General features: G+C 45.1%; 3 protein-coding genes across 3 annotated transcripts; 2 read left to right on the top strand and 1 right to left on the bottom strand.

The window, feature by feature from the left end:
* Nucleotides 1-1,292: 1,292 nt before the first annotated feature.
* Nucleotides 1,293-2,051, bottom strand: LOC123062120 (oryzain alpha chain). The gene has a single exon (XM_044485468.1). It carries the CDS (start codon nucleotides 1,920-1,922, stop codon nucleotides 1,464-1,466), a length of 459 nt encoding a protein of 152 aa, XP_044341403.1. The 5' UTR covers nucleotides 1,923-2,051; the 3' UTR covers nucleotides 1,293-1,463.
* A 997-nt stretch (nucleotides 2,052-3,048) lies between these two features.
* Nucleotides 3,049-6,850, top strand: LOC123062119 (homeobox-leucine zipper protein ROC9). The gene is made up of 10 exons (XM_044485467.1): nucleotides 3,049-3,230; nucleotides 3,336-3,589; nucleotides 3,996-4,113; nucleotides 4,252-4,458; nucleotides 4,550-4,951; nucleotides 5,038-5,142; nucleotides 5,236-5,448; nucleotides 5,536-5,710; nucleotides 5,800-6,071; nucleotides 6,156-6,850. Exons 1-10 carry the CDS (start codon nucleotides 3,168-3,170, stop codon nucleotides 6,630-6,632), a joined length of 2,286 nt encoding a protein of 761 aa, XP_044341402.1. The 5' UTR covers nucleotides 3,049-3,167; the 3' UTR covers nucleotides 6,633-6,850.
* Nucleotides 6,851-16,311: 9,461 nt separating this feature from the next.
* On the top strand, nucleotides 16,312-20,587 carry LOC123062118 (aspartate aminotransferase, cytoplasmic). The gene is made up of 12 exons (XM_044485466.1): nucleotides 16,312-16,626; nucleotides 16,770-16,841; nucleotides 16,940-17,001; nucleotides 17,618-17,701; nucleotides 17,808-17,907; nucleotides 17,991-18,111; nucleotides 18,242-18,405; nucleotides 18,557-18,694; nucleotides 19,109-19,230; nucleotides 19,349-19,443; nucleotides 19,914-20,034; nucleotides 20,231-20,587. The coding sequence occupies exons 1-12, from the start codon at nucleotides 16,423-16,425 to the stop codon at nucleotides 20,313-20,315; spliced, it is 1,368 nt and encodes a 455-aa protein (XP_044341401.1). The 5' UTR covers nucleotides 16,312-16,422; the 3' UTR covers nucleotides 20,316-20,587.
* The last annotated feature ends 213 nt before the right edge of the window (nucleotides 20,588-20,800 follow it).

Raw genomic sequence — 20,800 nt, 5'->3', positions numbered from 1 at the left:
TTCAAAGGATTTCCAAATGATATCTGAGAAATTATAACCCTTAGGAAAGTAATTCTGCGCAGGTTATATGATTCTTATGATGGCAAACAATATCAATTTCTCTGTAGGATTCATTTACAGAAGAAATCTTTTTTTTCCAGGGGGATTTACAGTAGAACTCGTATGAAGGCTTCCAACCACTCCAACCTCTTAAAAGGAGAGCTATTTTTTTTTCTATACACAATAACGCAATATGATATCAATTCATTCATGTAGTATCAACCGGAAAAAGTCATGACACTATAATCATGTGTTTTTATATTCCTATATTTTAGAATCCTGCATATCAAAGAGGTAGTTGCATGTAGAACTATTCTAAAAAATGTAGTGCAATAAATCCTTAGGGAATTTTTCTATGGAATATAACTACAAATCGGACAACCAACATTGGATTTCAATTCCCTAAGTTTCTTATGAAAATCGTTTGAATCAGAAAGGGCAACACATTGCTCCGATCACGAGAAGAAGAAAGGCAGTTATGCATGTCAGCAAAATCGTTGTTATAAGTATGGGCGACATGCATAGTCAGAAGTGCAACGAACATTCATCTGGGCATCGCCAACTGGTCAGAGGTTTGCCCAACCATGCTGCATGTCCATTGTTCTGTAAACAGGCCGGGTAGTAAATTAATGCATGTTTGAGCTCTGCACTTGTGCACCCGCATGCATTAGGAGTAAATTAAAATTCAGGGTGCAGCTGAACATCAAGGAGAAACACACACATATTCAGAGTGCTCAGAAAACTGAAAGCGGGATATATCTTGCTGCGGCAGAAAAATTATACCCCATAGTTTTTCGTCTCCGGCTGCAAGATCATATAGTCGTCGTATTACGAAGGAAGTAGAGTGCCACGACGAAAGACGACGTGCTCAGTAGACAAAGTGTGTGTCAGTGGGACAGCTTGGGAGGCGTGGCCGGTATTCCTCTCGTCCGGGTGGGTAGGGGCATGTCCAGAAACAGGAGGCCTAGCGATCAGCATGCTGTGGCCACAAGCTTTGCCATTTTAACAACGTGTTAAGCATCAGCATCGATCAATCAACTCACGCGTTCTTGTTTGTTGCATGCACGGACGATCGACGACCCTGCGGCCTGCGCGCATAACTACCGTTCAATCCCTAGCTAACCGCCCGCTCCGTCCGGCCGACCCGTGTTTCTTCTCTCCAGTAATGGTGCTACCTAGAGGCTATATATAGGGGATTGGTTTTGGTTCCATGGTGGCCATGTAACTAGCAAGACTTATCTAATGAAGTCATATCAATTCAAGATTTTTGCCATCAACCGCTTAAAAACAAATGAAGTCTATCGATTGACTTCCATGGTGCAGTTCAGTCAACGATAGGATCACAAAACTATGCAGATTACCCAACAATTTATGATGAAAACAATGTAAGAACTTATAAATAACTCTAGTAGAGTATTTTACAATTAGCGAACACATATCCTACCATGAGTGCCATAATCACAGATATAGATTGGAAGCATATGTGGATGAGGTTCTTCTCTTGGTATATATGGCTTATATCCCTGGCTCAGGGTTCTCCACTCCTCATCGGTGTAGTCGCTGAACATGTTGATGCCGAAAACTGCGTCGGGGCCGAAGCCGGCCTTGTGCAGATCGGCGTCGCGGAGGCCCTCCTTGAAGATAGCGTAACGGCGATCCTCCTCGCGAGCGGAGCTGTACTTCCTGCCGTGCTTGGCCTTCCACTCGGCAAACAACCGCCGGGTCTCCTTCTCGCTCATCTTCTTGCCGTGCCCTGCCTTAAACCCCGCCAAGACCCGATGGTGCAACTCCCTGTCCGCCGTGTTCGCCACCGCCGCCGCCAGGGATACCAGCAGCAGCAGCAGCGCTGCCACCGCCATGACGGCCGTTGGGGGGCTCCTCATCGCGACGGAAGGTGGGGTTAGGGTTAGGGGTATGTGCGTGCAGTCGTTGGGTAGGTCGTCGATCGCGTGTGTGCTCTTCGATCAAACTCTGGATTTGGCGATCGCTCGGTGCTGTGTGTATATAGAAGAGTCGTCGAAGAAGAGACCGAGACGCACAGGTACGGCCGCGGATCAGGACATCGACTAGTACGCGCGCGCGACCTCTTGTCAGACACGGTCATGACTCCATCTCAGAAACGCTTACGGATTCTACTACTAGTCCCCAGGCGTATGTGCATCACGCTTAATTACGTGTGTAGCCAAACCATTTTTAGAGCCCTATGAAATGAAAATATTTTGAATCGAAAAAGGGCCTAACATTGCTCCAGGTGATCACAAGAGAGGAAAAACGGCAGTCATCCATGGCAGCAACATCTTTGTCATTTCTCAAGAGAAGTAGGCAACATGCATAGTCAAAAGCGCCACTGGATATATATTGCAAGTAGTACCAGAAATGCAATGAGCAATAATTTGGGGAGTGAGGTTTTCCCAACCATGCATGTCCACTGCTCTGTAAATAGGCCGGGTCTAGTAAATTATGCATGTTCGAGTTCTGCACTTGTGCACGCATGCAGCAGTAAATTAAAATTCAGAGTGCAGCTGAACATCAAGGAGAAACACACACGTTCAGAGAACATATTTGTTCAGAGTGCTCAGGAAACGGAAGTGGGATATATCTTGCGGTGGCAGGAAATTACATCCAACATTTCATCTCCAGCTGACGAAAGTCGACAGGCTCAGTAGGCAAAGTGCGTGTCAGTGGGACAGCCTGGGAGCCGCGGTATTCCTCCGGGTGGGTTGGGGCATGTCCAGAAACAGGAGGCCTGGCGATCAGCATGCTGTGGCCACAAGCTTTGCCAATTTAACAGCGAGGTAGCATGCATCAGCATCGATCAATCAACCCACGCATTCTTGTTTCTTCATCAAGACGCACCGTCCGTTGCATCCCTGCGCGCATAACTACCATTCAATCCCTAGCTAACCGCTACGTCTGCCTCCTCCGATCCGCCTCATCACCCAGCTGATCCCTCCCTGCAGTATATACGGAGCAGTTAGTTGTCCCGGAGCTCCATGGTCTCTCGCGTAACTTCTTTGTTCCCTTCCTCCTTATGCCGACCGGAACCGGCCATTGCCCTCTTCGTCCCCTAGAAGCTAAGATTTCAGTTGTTTCTCCTGCTAGCTTCGGCCTTCAGGGAGATCGATAGCATGGGGAGCGGCCGGCCGCGCACCAAGGACTTCTTTGCAGCCCCGACGCTCTCCCTCTCGCTCGTCCGTCACACCGATCTATATATCCAATCCTCTCTCGCAGATCAAGGAAAATAAGCATGGACCTAATTGTAGCTTGCTTAGTAAATGATCGAGTTGTGGGTGCAGGCAGGTGCGTTTGCCAGGAACGCGCCGAGCGGAGACGAAGTGGAAGAAGGCGAGGAGGGGAGTGGCGGGATAATAGGCGGGCCACCAGGTGAGGAGGTGGAGATAAGCAGCGCGGACACGGGGCCGGCCGGCAGCCAGTCCGGCGACGGCTCCGGGGAAGAAGAAGAAGGCCATGCCGATGGTGGTAAAAGGAAGAAGAGGAGCAGGAAGAGCTACCACAGGCACACCGCTGAACAAGTCAGGGTTATGGAAGCGTAAGTTTCCCCTAGCCTGAGCATAGCGATGCCCACTACTTTCAGAATTCAGTCCGATTTCTCGTCAGTGCATTGCAGATTTTCAGTGATCATGCAGGGTGTGAGAATTTCTGTCAACCGTGTGCCCTGTGCCCATGGGAGAGGGCGGGGGTATGGCTGGACAGGGATAAAAGAGGTGCCTGATAAAGGCCCATGGGCCAGGCAGGGCCAAGCCCCAAAAGCATGACATGTTAAACATGTGATCCCTGAAAACTAGAAATATTTTGAACCTTTGCAGCAACAAAACACAAAATGAACTCCAACACAACAGGATTATTATAATTTCTAAGCAGTGGTGATATCAGTAGTCGCTTTGCAAAAAAAAAATAGTCTCTTGCTGATGAAAATTATTTTTGGTGGCTTGAAGGGTATTCAAAGAGTCGCCACATCCAGACGAAAAGCAGCGGCAGCAACTCAGCAAGCAGCTAGGTCTGTCTCCACGGCAAGTCAAGTTCTGGTTTCAGAACCGACGAACTCAGATCAAGGTTTAATCACCATCATCAAGCATGCATGCGGATCACTGTTTTTTCCCCTTTTTGAGTTTCATGCGGATCATTGTTACCTTAATTACTAGGGGTTCTAGTAATTTGATCTCACACAACACGATTAATCTGTTCGATCAGGCAACTCAGGAGCGACACGAGAACTCGCTGCTCAAGTCGGAGCTGGAGAATCTCCAGAAGGAGAACCGCGCCATGAGACAGCTTGCCAAGGGACCCTCACGCTGCCCAAGCTGTGGCGCCGCAGCAGCCTCGACCGATGGCTTCGACGCCGCCGCGGCGAACCAAGAACAGCTGCTGCAGCTGGAGAACGCCAAGCTCAGAGCCGAGGTTCATGCCGCCGTCCCGCCAACGCAGCCTTCGGTCGCAATCTGAGGCTACCAACCGGAAACTGATGCTGTGGAAGTGGAACCCATTTCAGGTAGAGAAGCTGCGGGGTGCGCTAGGGACGGCCGCGGCAGACGGAGCCGCCTCCCCGGCCTTCTCGCCGCCGTTCTCCGCGGCCACCGCCCAGATGAGCGGTAACCGGAGCCCGTTCGAAGTTTACGGTGCCGGCTTCGTGGGCCGCAACAGGCAGAGCGTCCTGGAGCTGGCCGGCCGCGCGCTGGAAGAACTCAAGACGATGTCTTCCTCCGGTGAGCCTCTCTGGGTACGGAGCGTCGAGACCGGTCGAGACATTCTCAACTACGATGAGTACGTGCGCCTGTTCCGGCGCGATGATGGCCCCGGCGATCGGCGGGCCAGCTGGTCCGTCGAGGCGTCACGTGAAACCGGGGTGGTTTACCTTGACGCGACGAACCTAGTGCATGCTTTCATGGACGTGGTACGTGCCAGTTGCCACCTATCTTTCCATCTTTACACACGTGAGCGTGTGCAGTATGCTGACAGTGTCTCTGAAAACCTGTACAGAACCAATGGAAAGAGCTCTTCCCTTCCATGGTCTCCAAGGCATCGACGCTGGACGTGATCCGCACCGGCGACGACGACGATGTACACGACGGCGCGGTGCAACTGGTAGCCCAACTCTATGACGTCAGTTTCCTCTGGTTCTGACGGATCAGCCATGGCGCTAAGCTCTGCTTCGGTTGTGTCCTGTTGGTTTTTCAGATGTTTGCAGAGGTCCAGATGCTGACGCCAATGGTACCCACAAGAGAGTTCTACTTCGCCCGCTACTGCAAGAAGCTGGCCGCGGAGAAATGGGCCGTCGTCGACGTGTCCTTCGACAAGGCTGAAGCCGACGTCGGCACGTCGCCGCTGGTCACGTGCTGGAAGAATCCCTCCGGATGCATCATCCAGGAGCAGACAAACGGCCACTCCAGGGTACGGATGCAGCAAGCAGACGATATAAATGGCTAATTTCCAATAAAACCAATGCCCATTTTGTTGTCTGCCATGCAAATTGATCAGGTGACATGGGTGGAGCACACCAGATGCCGCGAGTGCGCGGTCCCGTCCATGTACAGGGCGGTGACCGCAAGCGGCCTGGCGTTCGGCGCGAGGCGCTGGGTGGCGACGCTCCAGCTCCAGTGCGAGAGGATGGTCTTCTGGGTGGCGACCAACGTGCCGACCAGGGACAGCAACGGTAAGCCCGCCGCCGATGACCATGAATCTCAGCGCATGATCGCCGGTCCTCTTAATTTAGTACCATGCTCTTGTGTTGTGTGGGCACAGGGGTCTCCACACTGGCAGGGAGGAGGAGCGTCCTGAAGCTGGCGCACCGGATGACCTCGAGCCTCTGCCGTGTCATCGGTGGGTCGCGTGGCCTGGCGTGGAGCAGGGCGCCGAGAGCCGGCGCCGGCGACGTCCGGCTGACCTCCCGGACGAACGCCGGCGACCCCGGCGAGCCGCAGGGCCTGATCGCCTGCGCCGTGCTGTCCACGTGGCTCCCCGTCAGCCCGACGTCTCTCCTGGATTTCCTGAGGGACGAATCACGACGGCCCGAGGTAATCTGCAGCCGCCGTGCACATTTCCTGTTGCAAATGCTCTAGAAAGGATGTGCGTAACCACCACCCATCAAATTGTTGCAGTGGGATGTCACGCTGGCCGGACGAGCCGTGCAACGTCGCGTGAACCTGACCAAGGGGAAGGACCGTTGCAACTGCGTCACCGCCTACGTAAGTTCCAGAGCCGACGAACAGGGCGGCGAGTGGATCGTGCAGGACAGCTGCACCAACCCGTGCGAGTCGATCGTCGCGTACGCGCCGGTCGACGCCGCCGTCCTGCAGCCGGTCATCCGCGGCCACGACTCGAGCGGCGTGGCACTCCTGCCGTGCGGCTTCGCGGTCGTGCCGGACGGGCTGGAGTCCCGGCCCGCGGTGATCACGTCCAGGAAGGAAGACGGGGCGATGGCGGGAGCGGGGTCGCTGGTCACCGTGGCGTTCCAGGTGCTGGCCAGCTCGTCGCCGGCGGCCGCGCTCTCGCCGGAGTCGGCGGAGACCGTGACGAGCCTGGCGTCCTGCACGCTGCGTCGCGTTAAAAAGGCCTTGGGGTGCCAAGACCGCTAACGAATATTGTACATGCATCATTTGCCTCCGTTTCTTGAAAAAAATAGTGTACATGCTGGACAGGATGTTTACAGGATAAAATAGTACTCTCTGGAAGATACTGTACAGATAAAGAGATAAATGGATGTTTTGGTTCGCATAATTGAGACGTGTATAATCATATGCGAAGTTCGGTCGTGCTTGAGGATAGATCTTGGTTGTTGATAGAGCAGGCTTGTTCCTATCCACGGCGGAACGCAAAAATATGCAAAGACCGATCCAAGTGTCTGGATTGCATTGTTGAGAAATAAAAACACGTGATCAATTGTATGGGAGGGATGCCTCTCAGAAGGTGTCTGTTGGGGAAGAGGTGTCTCCTCAACACATCCCTTCATCATGTATATAAGTGGGTCTCCCACATCGCAATGGAACTAGTGGATCACTTGTGTCTCCCATTTGTCTCCTTTACTTTGATACTACAAGACGTTATCAGCACTTAGGGTGTGTTTGGTAGGGTGCATGAAGGGTGCGTGAGGACAAAAGTTTCCAATCCGACCCACTTTTGATTGTTTGGTAGGGTGCATGGGCTCACCTGAGCTATGCTCATCTGATGCATAAAAGTGCCCTCAACCATGCTCATCTCATGCACCCCACACAGGGTACATGGAGGCAGCTATGTTGGCCCTGACACTCGTCTCCACCGACCAGACCACCTTCAGATATGTTTATTCTTTTCAAAAAGAATCAGAATTTCAAAAATTGTTTAAATTTTTGAAAACTTTAGAATTTCAGGAAAATGGAAAAATTTTGAATTTCAAAATTGCTTAAATTTTCAAAAAAAATCATAATTTCAATATTTTTTGAATTTTCAATAAATATTTGAAATTTCAATTTTTCTAAAAAAATCATAAATGTTCGGAGTTTCAAAAGGAAATCAAAATTGGTTTGAATTTTGAAAAAAAATAGTATTTTAATTTTTTATAAAATATTCATTTTTTTCTAAATTTTCAAAAAAAACTCGTAATTTGAAATATGTTTAAATAAAAAATAGAATTTTAAAATTTATTTTAATTTTCCAAAAAAGTTTAGAATATCAAATTTTATTCAAATTTTCAAAATATGTTTAAATTTGTGTTGGCATTTGTTTTATTTTGTTCATCATTAAATATTTTTTTTCAGAATTCGAAGTTGTTCAGCATGTCTAAACACATGCAGCTGCCAAACAAAATCTCAGCTTAGCATGTTTCAGCGCATACATCACTGCCAAACAACAGCAACTGCATGGACTCAGCATGTATGAGATAAGAACAATTAGGCTAGGTCTATACATGCTACCAAACACACCCTTAGACTCAATCGAGAGCAATTAGCGACACGAAAAGAAACTGTTGAGTGGCCGTTCTTTTGAACATCGGCCAGTATGCACGGAGGCGCTCGGCCGTGACAGCGCTCCTCCGAGGCGGACGCACGACGCCAGTGCGTGAAGGCGTCGATAGCAGAACTGCAAGGCGGCGGCAACAGCATGCGATGACAGGGTTGATTGCGCAAGGACATGCAGCGGCAATACCATGGAGCATGCATGCATCCGTACAGAAGATTAATCATGAGAATGTTAATTTCTTTGTCTTCTTGTGATTAAGGGATACAAGAATCTGATCCATTTGTTTTCATGCGAGAATTGCTTGGCTCTTCGCTGAGAGGAAAACTCCATCTAAGCAGCAGTTACGTACGCTCGCGGCAGCCGGCGGAGTCGTCCTGTTGCATTCGCATCCGGCAAGTGAAGGCCTCTGATGCGGATCCATTCAACGGAGAACTGCCTGGTTCCACGCACAGATTGGGATTAGTCAATTGATTGCTTAATCATCATTTCATTATTTTCCCCTGTACATCTACGCACTCACGAGATTTACTTTCATCTGAGCACGTACAGAAAGAGAAAACAAGAAGAAGAATCTCAGACATTGGAATCCATCGATCCCAGGAAGAACGAGAAAAGAGTCATGGCGGTGACGCGCCTGACGGCCACAAGGAATCGACGAAGGTGGCTACGTGTGCAGAACAAGCAGCGCGACATGGGGTGTTGTCGGGCCCGCGCGACGGTATGAATTACGGCGGCGGGAGGCATCATCAGCAAAATGCCTCACGGCCGGCGACCACGAATCTGTCCAAGTGCGGGGGCGTCCATGGCCTTAGGGCGTAATTGCGGCTGAGGCGGTGCCAATTGCGCATGAAGCCCTCGGTTTTGGCCGACGATGCTCCCTCCGGCGTGGCCTCGACCGCGTGGCGCTCGATTCGCCCGTACGGTAAAGCGCTCCGGCGCGGCTGAAAATTTCCCAAAGGCAACGGTGGCTATTCCTCTCAGGGAATTGGTAAACGCACAACAGAAGAAGAGAAAAGATATCATCTCTTCAGTGATTTTGCAAATCAGCCTTTTTGATTGTATGGAAATCACGGATAAATCCTGACACTTTAGTTCGGATTATCCAACTTGCTGCTAAACTCTTAGGCTTATTGAAAATTACCCCGAGGCTTTACTATTTTCAGCACTCTAACCACATGGTTATTGATATTTGCGTTTTATGCCCCAGGCTTCAGAGCAAATATACATGATAGACCACAGGGTCTTGCTGAATTGCATAATAATTAATTATGCATCATTTTACATCATGTAAAATGATCGTTTGAGGCCCCCAAGTCCTCATATATGTTACACAAGTATGTTTATACTTCTGCATTTATTCGTATTACATGAGTAATACTGTTGCAAAGCAATATATTGATTCCATTATTGGCAAGAATATGGAACTTGCTTGCAAATTCGGAAAACGTAAGGTAGAGAAATGTATGAAATTGCCTGACTATGTCAAATTTACATTTGTCATAAGGAATCGACAAATGGCATCTACTGCTTAATTGCATATTATCCAATGTTATTGTGAGGTCTATATTATGTCAGTCTGACATAATGATTACCTTCAATTTTGCACACAACTTATGGATTGCATGATGGCAACGAATCATTTTCGTTCACAACTGCGAGGTCTACACTACCATGTGGTGATTACCTTCAATGTGTTTTTTTAATTAACACAAGGTTGTGAGAAGCTCCATAAGAGTGAGATCTACAGTACTTAGTGATTATCTCCATGTGTTCGAAGCAAAAGTGATGGCACAAAACTTATGACATAGCCATTATGAGGCCTACACTGTTGATGCCTACCTTCATGATGTTTTTCCAGATACTTGTCAATTTCATAGCATTTGTCATTGGTTGTGACTATAGTGTCAAATACTCCATCACAAAATGAATCCAAGGAAATGGTGACTATGCTGTATATTATGCTATGAAGAGAATTATGCAAAACACTTGCATATTTTGGTGATTACCTTCCATGCATACACAACTTATGGGACGTCATCATAGTTATGAATTAAGTTTCATGCATAGCTGAGAGGTTCATGCCATTTTATGGTGATTACCTTCATGTGTTATAAATAACATAAGGTTGTGGAGGCTATGATCAATGGGAACTGTCCATAAGAGTGAGGCACCACTAGGTGGTCGACTACCTCTATGTGTTTTAAGGAAATTAAAGGTTTGTCCCTTTTGAGGTGACTACCTTTACTTGAAAGATCCACACCACACTGTGGTGTTCTTCTGGAAGGCTTGCCCTATGGGTCACTAAGAATCACCATCACCATGATTATGCCTAGCCATAGCATTTTTATCTTAATGAATTTACTAAAGGTAAATTAATGCATGAGCATTTCATGCAGCATATGGCCGACCTTTTTGGAAAGGAATTGTGATGAGATGACATTAGGTGAGAGTAATTATTTAAAGATTGGTCATGGACATTAAAGAATATGCATGGCTATCTATAAATAGCTAAGAATATGCATATTTGCATATATATGTGTCATCGCAATGACTTGGTTCTCAAACTGAGTATGTAATGGATGATGAACATCCACTTTTCCCTTTGAGCCTTCATTGAGGCAAGATATATTGTTATAAGCATCACATGGATGATTATTCATTCGTTGTTAGGACTTCGAGTCCGTTGAGCCTTATAGTTTTGTTGTCTATAAATCAACACTATGTTGAGATTATGTGATAAGGCGGCTCCAGATGCATATCTGAATATAAGTCCTTATTGCACTTTACGTTCTCCTAGGATGGTAAACAGAAATATCATCTTTGTTTCAGATTTGCAATGCCTCAAATTCATGCTAGTGCTCTTAGTACTAAGCAATAGTGGTCAGAGAACCACGGGAGTTGAATGTAAAGTGAAGGAAAAATGACAAGCAGAAATGGAGTGTATATCTCAAAAGGGAATGTGTCATTTAATCTAAATGATCATAATGACAACTTTCAAGTTTGTCAAAGTGGTGGTTGTACGAAATGTTATACCAATGATTACCAATTGGTCAAGTATTGGGTTGAATCATACCACCGACTCACTGGAGGCAAATGATTTTAATGGGATAAGTTCGAAGTTCTACTTCAAAAGGAAACAACCAGAAAATATTCTGGCATGGTGGAAGGAGAATGGACTCCTCTATATTGATGATATGCTTGTGGAATGATATTCCAAAGATATTTTGGAGATCTCATGTAGTCTCCTAGTTATCCCTAAATATCATTAGCCTGTAATTGTACTACTACATGTAGTATAAATTGCAACATCTTGTCCTCGGACATGATAGTTGAGATAATTGAGTGTATGAGTCAGTTCATACTCAATCTTGTTGCATACACAATAATTTTTCCTCCTTTATCATCATGGTATTGGACGATTAGAGAAATTTTTGACAATTATGTTGGCCACAACTTGACAAGTCACAATATTCCCAACAATCATCACATTGTTTTGTGCACTACATGTGACATTGGGGAATTAATTTTAAGCCACTCTCACCTTAAAATTTGAAATGAGCCAGCCAATATTCTGGATTGCATTCAAGAATATGTTTGGATTATTCAACCATTATCTGGGTTATGTTGGTACTCCATGGTGTTAATAGACGCATCTAGAGGATGGTCTTAGATGTGTATCATCTATACAAAACCATGTGTCTACTAAATTAACTGCTCAAATTGACGAATTTAGAGCAAATTATCCTAACGTGGGCTAATTCCATTGGAATGCAAATATCGTTGAAGTTGATTCACGAGCATTCAATGGTTATATTCAGAAGTATATAGTACATAACCTAAATGGTTTGGCTTGATCTCTTATGAAAGAGATTCAATATTGCTTGGCCAATGTTCCAGAATTATGATTTACCAACACTTTGTTGATGGTGGCATGCGGTCTCACACTCCGCGTATTTGGTCTAAATAAGATCAAATTATACTTTACCCCCTTGCAGTTTGTACGTGGAAATAAGTGAAGTATTTTCCATCTCGGTAATTCGGTTGTATACTGATATCACCACCCCAACATACATCATGGGCCTTCACATATGGTTGGGATCTATGTGAGGAATAACTGTGGTATGTTCATTAATCCGCCGAATACCTTAACCCTAGCAAGGGAGTTATTTGCAGCCCATACGCTGATTGCTTTTGCAATAAGAACATTTTCTGGCATTAGGGGAGATGTGTACCACAAAGAATGCCAGGAAATGGATAAGAAATGTCATAGACATTTTGTCCACGTACTTAAGAATTTGAACTGCATGTTCAGGTTATGAGAAATTTGCAGCATACTGCAAATAATCTGCCAAGTATATTTACTGATGACAAAGGTGTCAATATGGTCAAGTACCAGAATGAGTGGAGGTACCTAATAAACCACTCATCCCCCTAGATGAGAGCAAGAGGGGGAGAATTCTGGTCGCATGAGATTAAGTTCTCATATGTTTCAGCGGAAACATGATGAGATTGACTCCTCGATCAGTAAATATGATTCAACCTCGGGTTGAATGACACCTGAGGGATGCGCGGCATCCAAAGTCCAACACATATGTGCACACATTTTAGGTGTTGGGAATCGAAACACCTTGACTCCGTTGTTGTGGGAAATCACAAGGAGTTAAGAGGCGTAATAAGAATTCCACAATGATATTGATTCATGAGAATCGTATATGAGAAAGTCTACATATGTCGACATAAAATTCTTCTCGAGAATTGCTAGAATCCTTTTGGGCCCTGAACCAAATCCATGGAGAGTGTTGTTGCACTTATATTGGTTCAAATGAAAGGAAGCAATTAAGGAAGAGTGGCACTCGCTCATCAAAGAGAGGTATTTACCATTGTAAAACCTGCTCCTCATAAGTATCTTCCAGAGGGAAGAGAAGTGAATTTTTGTTTGGAAACAAAAATAAATGAGGTGGTGAGAAAGCGAGGCTTGTAGCACAAGGGTTTTCGCAGAGACCCAACATCGGTTACGATGTAGCATACCTTCTTGGTATGAGTGGAATTATGTTTCGATACTGAATGTTAATGGCAGTATAGATCCATACGGTTGATGTATGTAATGTCTACATACTCCATGGGTCAATTAGTTTGGATGTATATATTGAAGTCATTGAATGACTTGATATTCTGAATCCAAAGGTAAATCGCAACATGCATGTGTGGAACTTCTGAAGTCATTCTATGACTTGAAGTAGTCGGAGAATTGTGTGGTGCAACCGACTAAGTGAGTTATTCCTTGACAAGGATTACTCTCATACTAATGATTGTTGACGTGTATTCATGAAGAAATCCTGGGTTGGATTTTACATCACCTTAATTTGTGGTGTCGATGATCTTATCATCAAAGTGTATATAAGACATGAAATACACACAATCATGTTAAGACGGATATTTGGGTTAAACCAAATTATGCTAAGCTTATGACTTGAGCACATCCCCCTAAGATATCAGTCTTCATATATCCGAAAGTATTGGAGAAGTTCAATATGGATATATTATAGCAAAGACACATATGGTCATGTTATACCTAATATGGGATATAGATCCTTGAGACATAGGGGAGATGGTGAAGTGATAGATGAGCATGAATTGCCATATCTAAATACCATCGAAGCAGTCATATATCTTGCAAAATATGTGAGGCCCGACACTATAGTTTTTGGCAATTTATTGAGAGTGCAATTCTCTGAAAGGTATAAGGTTTGTGTAAGGAATATCCTGGGATATATCCAGGGCACGAAGGGTCTTGATCAATTTCATTCGAAAAATCAAGATGGGACCATGGTTTAATATATTGATAGTGGCTAATTATCTGATCCCACAATGCCATATCAAAGACTGGGTTTGCTGGAAGAGTACTTTGAAGGAAGTATTCAGAATAGACTCTAAACGAGTCCTTCCAGTGATCATTCTATTTCATTTGAAGCATCCAAAAATGTGGATGACTTCATAGAATGATTGGCCACATGTGAAATCATGTGGAGATTATCATTATCTACCAAGATAATGTCACTTTGTATTGCTTATGGGTTATATTTATCCTTGTGAATTACAGAAACATAATAGGATAATATGCAAACAGATTATTGTGATATTCACAGTATCTCTATCCATGTTTACATTTCAGAACTAGGTTCGTGGAATTGGTATGAGATATTCTTGAGGTTTGCAAAGTTTAGGGGGAGTAAAATCTCAAGTTATAACCCGTTGGTGATCCTCAAATCACTCATATTGTACTCCTTTTCCCTTTATGAGTTTTCCATGATGGTTTCTCATATAAGGTTTTTAACGAGACAATATAAATACAAGTGCGGATATATGCCATATTGGTTTCTCTTTATATTTTTTCCACTGGGTTTTAAAGGAGTTTTTGATGGCATATTATTATAAGGTTTCTCCTCAATTTTTCCCACAAGGTTTTTGGAGGAGTTTTCAGTTTGCAATATACATGTGACGAATTGATCAAGGGGGAGTGTTGAGAAATAAAAACATGTGATCAATTGTATGGAAGGGATGCCTCCCAAAAGCACACCCCTTCACCATGTATATAAGTGGGTCTCCCACATTGCAATGGAACCAGTAGATCATTTGTGTCTCTCATTTGTCTCCTTTACTTTGATACTACAAGATGCATGACGTCTCACTCACCCCAGGAAAAGAGCGACCTCCCATTGCCATCGCTGCATTTATATGTTTCACACACTAGTAGTACGTGACATCATAATTTGTTGCAAGTTGGGCCAGTTTTTTATTTGTTGAACTTTGCAGGTTGGGTTAGAATAATCTTGCCGCATAAAGAAGGATTAATTTGCGAACAACTTGGGGTTAGATGGTTAAAGGGACAGTGTTACACAACCCATCACATCAGGGTTTAAATCTTGATGCTTGCATTATTTCTAGATTTATTTCAAATTTTCTGGCGTTGTGCTTTCAATGAGGGGAGACGTTTTCGTTGATGATGAGACGTCTATAATAACTTCGTAAATCTCAAGATGATAGCCGGCTTAGCATGTTGAAGATGCTAATATGGATAGAATGTACGTGTATACACTTATAAAGATGAGTGAATGCATGTATATATGAGTACTTGTGTCTGTATTGTGTTAAAAAAAGATTGATCTCCGTCCAACTAATTCTGCATGAATTTTGGCGTGTTCTAACAGTTTTTGTGTATCACGTAGGACTAAACTGGTGCGTGGACATTCATCCGGTCACCCACACGTTCTTTTTATCACACGGGGGGCTGTGTGCGGGCGTTTAACAATTCGCCCACACACGAGTTTTCACGCACGCAGAGGGGGTGGTGTGTGTGCGTTTATCACTTCGCCCACACGCCCGTCTCCTCGCTCACACCCAAAGCTAATAGTTGCCATGTGTTTCTGCAGGGTACATGGCAACTGCCATATCTTTCCTTGTAAGCAAATGTCAACTCTTTTTTACCCGAGTTGCCATGTGTTTTTGCATGGTACATGACAACTGTCCTAGCGTGCACATAAACAGATGACAACTCTTTCTCTTTACATGGCAGCTGCCCTAGCATGCCTGTGAATACATGGCAACTCTCTCTTTTACTCAAACATGTTTTTTTGCCATGCCTTTTTGTAGTGCTACACGGCAACTGCCTAGTGTTAGTGGGTGACAACTCCTAAAATTTTGAAATCATGACAACTGCAGTAGACCAGACCATACATGGCAACTGCAGTTGCGCAACCATGGCAACCGAAGTTCAGCGACATGGCAACTACAGTTAAACGAACATGAACGAGGGTCTGGACCATGACAACTGTGGGACGCGCGGTGACTGTCACGCGGGGCGTGCGGGACCACGAGGTGCGAGGCTTAACGTACGGGGCGTGTGGCATTATCTATTTCGCCCACACGCACGCGTGTGAGAGGGATCGAGAAAAAAAGAGGTGTGTGGGCATTACTTGTTTTTTTGAGCATTGGGCATTACTTGTTTTGTCCACACGTAAATGTATGGGCTGTTCCTCTTATACATCCTTTTATACACCATACAAAATGTGTGAGCAGACTTCCTAACGCCCACATCTTATTACACTTATCGGCGTCTTTTTCCTAAGAAAAATAGAATACGACCCACACCAGGCGACGCCGGGGCAAGCCACACCCCGACGGCACCGATCACCGCGAGAACTTTGGCGTGTACGCATTCGCGTGACACGACGCCAGCGGAAACAGCCATCCGCCGCGGCGCCACCCCGCCCGCCCACCCGCCCGCCGTTTATAGCGAACCCAGCGGCCGCACGCGGGTGCGCTCGGCACCCCACGTCCGCGCCCCTCGATTCCACAGCAAGCACCCAACACGCCGCACGCGGCACGCGCCCGAGACGCTCGTACGGGCCGGCGCACCCTAGCCGGGCCGCGATGCCCACGGCTAACGTGCGCGCGGCGCAGCCTGGCGCCGACCGCAGGTTAAGTACGCTGGTGCGCCACCTGCTGCCTTCTTCCCCACGAACATCAGCAGCCACCGCCACCTCCGCCGACTCCTCCCTCCAACCTTTCCCCACCATGGCGTCGCCCTCCGTCTTCGCCGGGATCGCGCAGGGCCCGGAGGACCCCATCCTCGGGGTAAGCTCTCCCTCCCTCCACCGATCCCCGACTCCCCCCCCCCCCCCCCCCCCCTTCCCCTCCCCCGCCGGCTGGTCCGGCGCGATCGCGCGGTTTTCTTTGTCCCGTCGGCCTGATTGGTGCTTGCTTGGGTGTTCACGCAGGTGACGGTCGCGTACAACAAGGATCCCAGCCCCGTCAAGGTGAACCTCGGAGTCGGCGCCTACCGGACCGAGGTGAGAGGTGTTTTTTTGGGGAATTTCATTGAATTGCTGCGCTTCCCTGTTGGATCAGAGCTGGATTTGACCATGGCTGGTGTTTTGGTCCGAGTCAGGAAGGGAAGCCCCTCGTGCTGAATGTGGTCAGGCGCGCCGAGCAGATGCTGATCCAAAACGAGTAAGTCTGGCTCCAAATCGGGATGATCCGCATGATTTTCGTGCCCCTTTTAAGTGACTGAAGTTTCATTCCGTGAGCTTGTATCCCGAACTGAATAAAATCGGGATTCAACTAGTCATAGTAGATCTGATCTCTGGATAAAATACTCGTCCTAGCGTGGGAGTGTTGTTGTTGGTATCCTTTTGTTAGTAGATCGTGTGGCCATCGTACTGTATTCTCCAATATAATTGTTGCCTAGGTATTTTATCGACCTTTACCGACCCACTTGTGATTATAATACATTTTCAGGCTATTTTACTGGTTTCCCCATGTTGTACGGTCGTGTAGGATTAGCGGACGTAGTTGTACTCGCAGTTCCGGGCACGGCATTGCTATTCGAATTTCCTTTGTCGCTAGTTACAGTATATATTTCTCAGTAGATGATTCAGTTTTACAAGCACTGCAGCGTGTTCCATTCCGTGTATAGTATAAACTGTTGACTCATGGGGAGTTTCTTGTATGAGTTTACATAAAATTTACTGCTGTCAGAACTGAGAACAATTGTGTATGGTATCTAAATGCTTGCAGTGGAAACTTATGATGGCATATTTGACCTCTAATTCCTTACTTTGCTTAGGTCACGTGTTAAGGAGTACTTGCCGATCACTGGATTGGCCGATTTCAACAAGTTGAGTGCCAAGCTTATCTTTGGTGCTGACAGGTGTGTTTGTTAAACTACTACCTTTAACTGATGATAATTTTGAGTCAAACCTTCATACCAAAGAGTAAAATTGTCTAATTAAAGTACCTCCCATTTCCTGGATTAGTCCTGCTATTCAGGAGAATAGGGTGGCTACAGTGCAGTGCTTATCAGGAACTGGTTCCTTAAGAGTGGGAGGTGAATTTCTTGCAAGGCACTATCATGAAGTAAGGAGCTTTTCTTGTCTCCTTTATTGGTTGCTAGACGTAATTGCATTGTTTAATTTCTAAATCATGAACATTTTCTCCAGCGCACTATCTACATCCCCCAGCCAACCTGGGGGAATCACCCAAAAGTGTTCACTTTAGCTGGCCTGACTGCTAGGAGTTACCGGTACTATGATCCTGCAACTCGTGGACTGGATTTCCAAGGTGCCTACTTCAATTTTTCATATACACTACTATGTGCTCAATTTGCAATTTCAGAGGACGACGTTTGCACACTTCTACTGGATCGTTTTAGGCAGTCTTACTTAATCAAGGATATGTTTATGTGCTGCAGGACTCTTAGAAGACATCAGTTCAGCTCCCTCAGGCGCAATTGTACTGCTTCATGCATGTGCCCACAACCCTACTGGTGTCGACCCAACCTTGGAACAGTGGGAACAGATCAGGCAGCTGATGAGATCAAAAGCATTGCTGCCATTCTTTGACAGTGCTTATCAAGTAAGTAATTGACATGCCTAATACTGATGCTTCTTAGGGAATATGCCACATGACTATATAGCCACATAATTTGTTGATTCTTTGTTCACATGGCATATTTTCTTCCAAATAGCTTACAAATAAAGTAATGTGCTTGAAATGACCTGTGAAGGGATTTGCAAGTGGAAGCCTTGACAAAGATGCCCAATCAGTGCGCATGTTCGTCGCTGATGGTGGTGAATTGCTCATGGCTCAAAGCTATGCCAAGAACATGGGATTGTATGGAGAGCGTGTTGGTGCTTTAAGCATCGTAAGTTATCTTATCCTAATACTTTGTTATTCACCTTTGTGGCCTTACCCTTAGTTTTTGGACTTGAATTCGAGCTTGTAGGCATCTTCTTGCTGTGTTGATGGTAATAATTAACTTCCAGAATTGCTTCCGCAGCTTTGTGGTCCAATATGCTAAAATGCATATGGTTATAGTTACATACAGGTGTTTGCTATACAGCTATAGTTGCAGTTGTATATCTTATACAACTGTAATAATTCTTATCTACTTATACCTCAGTATGACATGGAAACTTCTTTTAACCTTCTTTTAATGAGATAGTAGATGTACTTGGTGAACTTGTGTCATACATAAGAGGCTGTATTTCATCTCATATTTTTCATTTTATTGAGTTGTTTGAGGAGCTGAAAGAAAAAATCCAACTTAATGTTGCAGGTTTGTGGGAGTGCTGATATAGCTGTTAAGGTTGAAAGTCAACTTAAGCTTGTAATTAGGCCTATGTATTCGAACCCTCCTCTTCATGGTGCTTCTATCGTGGCTACCATACTTAAGGACAGGTAGTATTCTATTCAATCATAGAATGAGTTGTGTTGAAATGAATTTTTATTGGCAGATCGACAAATCTAATAATTGGTAGTGCTTAGTTCTTATTGACTATTTTTTCTCAATTTTTAGTGCGATGTTCGACGAATGGACTCTGGAGCTGAAGGCCATGGCTGATAGGATAATTAGCATGAGGGAGCAGCTTTTTAATGCGCTGAAAATCAGAGGTACTCTACTAGTTTCTGTCAAAGTCCACTGTTTCCTCTTTGCTGTTAATAACATAATTTATGTCTGAATAATGGCTTTTTCAGTCTCATAATTTGTCCCAGGATCTTCTATCAGAACCTAGTGTCATTTTATTTTCAGCAATTGATACAATTTCTCTGAACTAATTGTTCTTTGGATATTAGTATTACGTTATTCTAAACAGAAATTTCTTGGGTTATTAGCAAAATCTGATAAATATCCGACCTCCTATATTTGTATACGGTTTATCTGATAAATATCCGACCTCCTATATTTGTATACGGTTTATTACCAAGTTCCTGTTAAGTTCCCTGAAATCTGAAGTTCATGTAGTGCACTAACTGTTCTGGTTCAGGTCCATCGGTCTCCAAGTTATGGATGTTCAATCTTTTGGTCCATTTCTTACTAATTCCTCTATGCCAAAGTGTTGACCATTTGTCATATCATGCAGAAACACCTGGAGATTGGTCCCACATCATTAAGCAGATTGGGATGTTTACTTTCACTGGGCTCAACAGTGATCAAGTAGCCTTTATGAGGCAGGAATATCACATTTACATGACATCTGATGGGTAATGCCTTGTGAATTCTCACCCATTTACATATCTCGTCACAAATGCATTAGTAGTGTAACTTTGAGGTCTTCTTTTGCAGTCGTACTGTTCATTTACATTTAGTAGACTCGACACTGCTTTCTTTGGTGGTTTTCATTCTCAAGAGTCCCCTGTAGCTAGTTCATATTGACAGGTCATATATTTTGTCTTGCAGGAGGATCAGCATGGCTGGTTTGAGCTCCAGGACTGTACCCCATCTTGCAGATGCCATACATGCTGCAGTTACAAAACTGAAGTGAATGATAACATTGCAACCCCCTTCCGCAATAAAATCTTAAATTGCCTACAGCAGTGTCCGAAGGGTTCAACCAGAGGTGTGTTACTGGCTGAACTCAAGAATTTGCCTTGTAGACTCATTAAATTTGTTGTCGGAGACAGTTTTGTACACACCGGATTAAAGATTATGGTGATTTCGAATCCTGAATAAGCTGCAGTTGTGATGCTTTCTTACCCTTGAATGCTGAGGTATTTATCCTGCAGCGCTCTATAATGCCTAGTTTTGGGAAGCTAATGTTTGTGAGCTGTATGCGCGTTTTCGGTTGTTGCATATGGTGCTTTTAGTTGTTTCTGAGCTCAGGCTGGAAGATCTTCTGCTTAGTCAAGTATAAACATAACTTGAAGCAATAGCGGGCCATTTTGTTTTTGTTAAAGTTCTATTTTTACGTTATTTTGAGAAATTCAACATGTCAAGCAACATAAAAATAAATATAGTCCACTGTAATAC

This window comes from Triticum aestivum, chromosome 3A, assembly GCF_018294505.1.
Source record: "Triticum aestivum cultivar Chinese Spring chromosome 3A, IWGSC CS RefSeq v2.1, whole genome shotgun sequence".
NCBI classification, from domain to species: Eukaryota; Viridiplantae; Streptophyta; class Magnoliopsida; order Poales; family Poaceae; genus Triticum; species Triticum aestivum.
This window is presented reverse-complemented; position numbering and strand designations above follow the sequence as displayed.

Excerpts from the sequence above, each read along its gene's own strand:
- LOC123062118 (XM_044485466.1), top strand. The coding sequence starts at position 16,423 with ATGCCCACGGCTAACGTGCGCGCGGCGCAGCCTGGCGCCGACCGCAGG. Across the intron at positions 17,908-17,990 it reads TTGCAAGGCACTATCATGAA|CGCACTATCTACATCCCCCA; the intron begins GTAAGGAGCTTT and ends CATTTTCTCCAG. Across the intron at positions 18,695-19,108 it reads GTGTTGGTGCTTTAAGCATC|GTTTGTGGGAGTGCTGATAT; the intron begins GTAAGTTATCTT and ends TTAATGTTGCAG.
- LOC123062119 (XM_044485467.1), top strand. The coding sequence starts at position 3,168 with ATGGGGAGCGGCCGGCCGCGCACCAAGGACTTCTTTGCAGCCCCGACG. Across the intron at positions 4,459-4,549 it reads ACGCCAAGCTCAGAGCCGAG|GTAGAGAAGCTGCGGGGTGC; the intron begins GTTCATGCCGCC and ends AACCCATTTCAG. Across the intron at positions 4,952-5,037 it reads TGCATGCTTTCATGGACGTG|AACCAATGGAAAGAGCTCTT; the intron begins GTACGTGCCAGT and ends AAACCTGTACAG.
- LOC123062120 (XM_044485468.1), bottom strand. The coding sequence starts at position 1,922 with ATGAGGAGCCCCCCAACGGCCGTCATGGCGGTGGCAGCGCTGCTGCTG.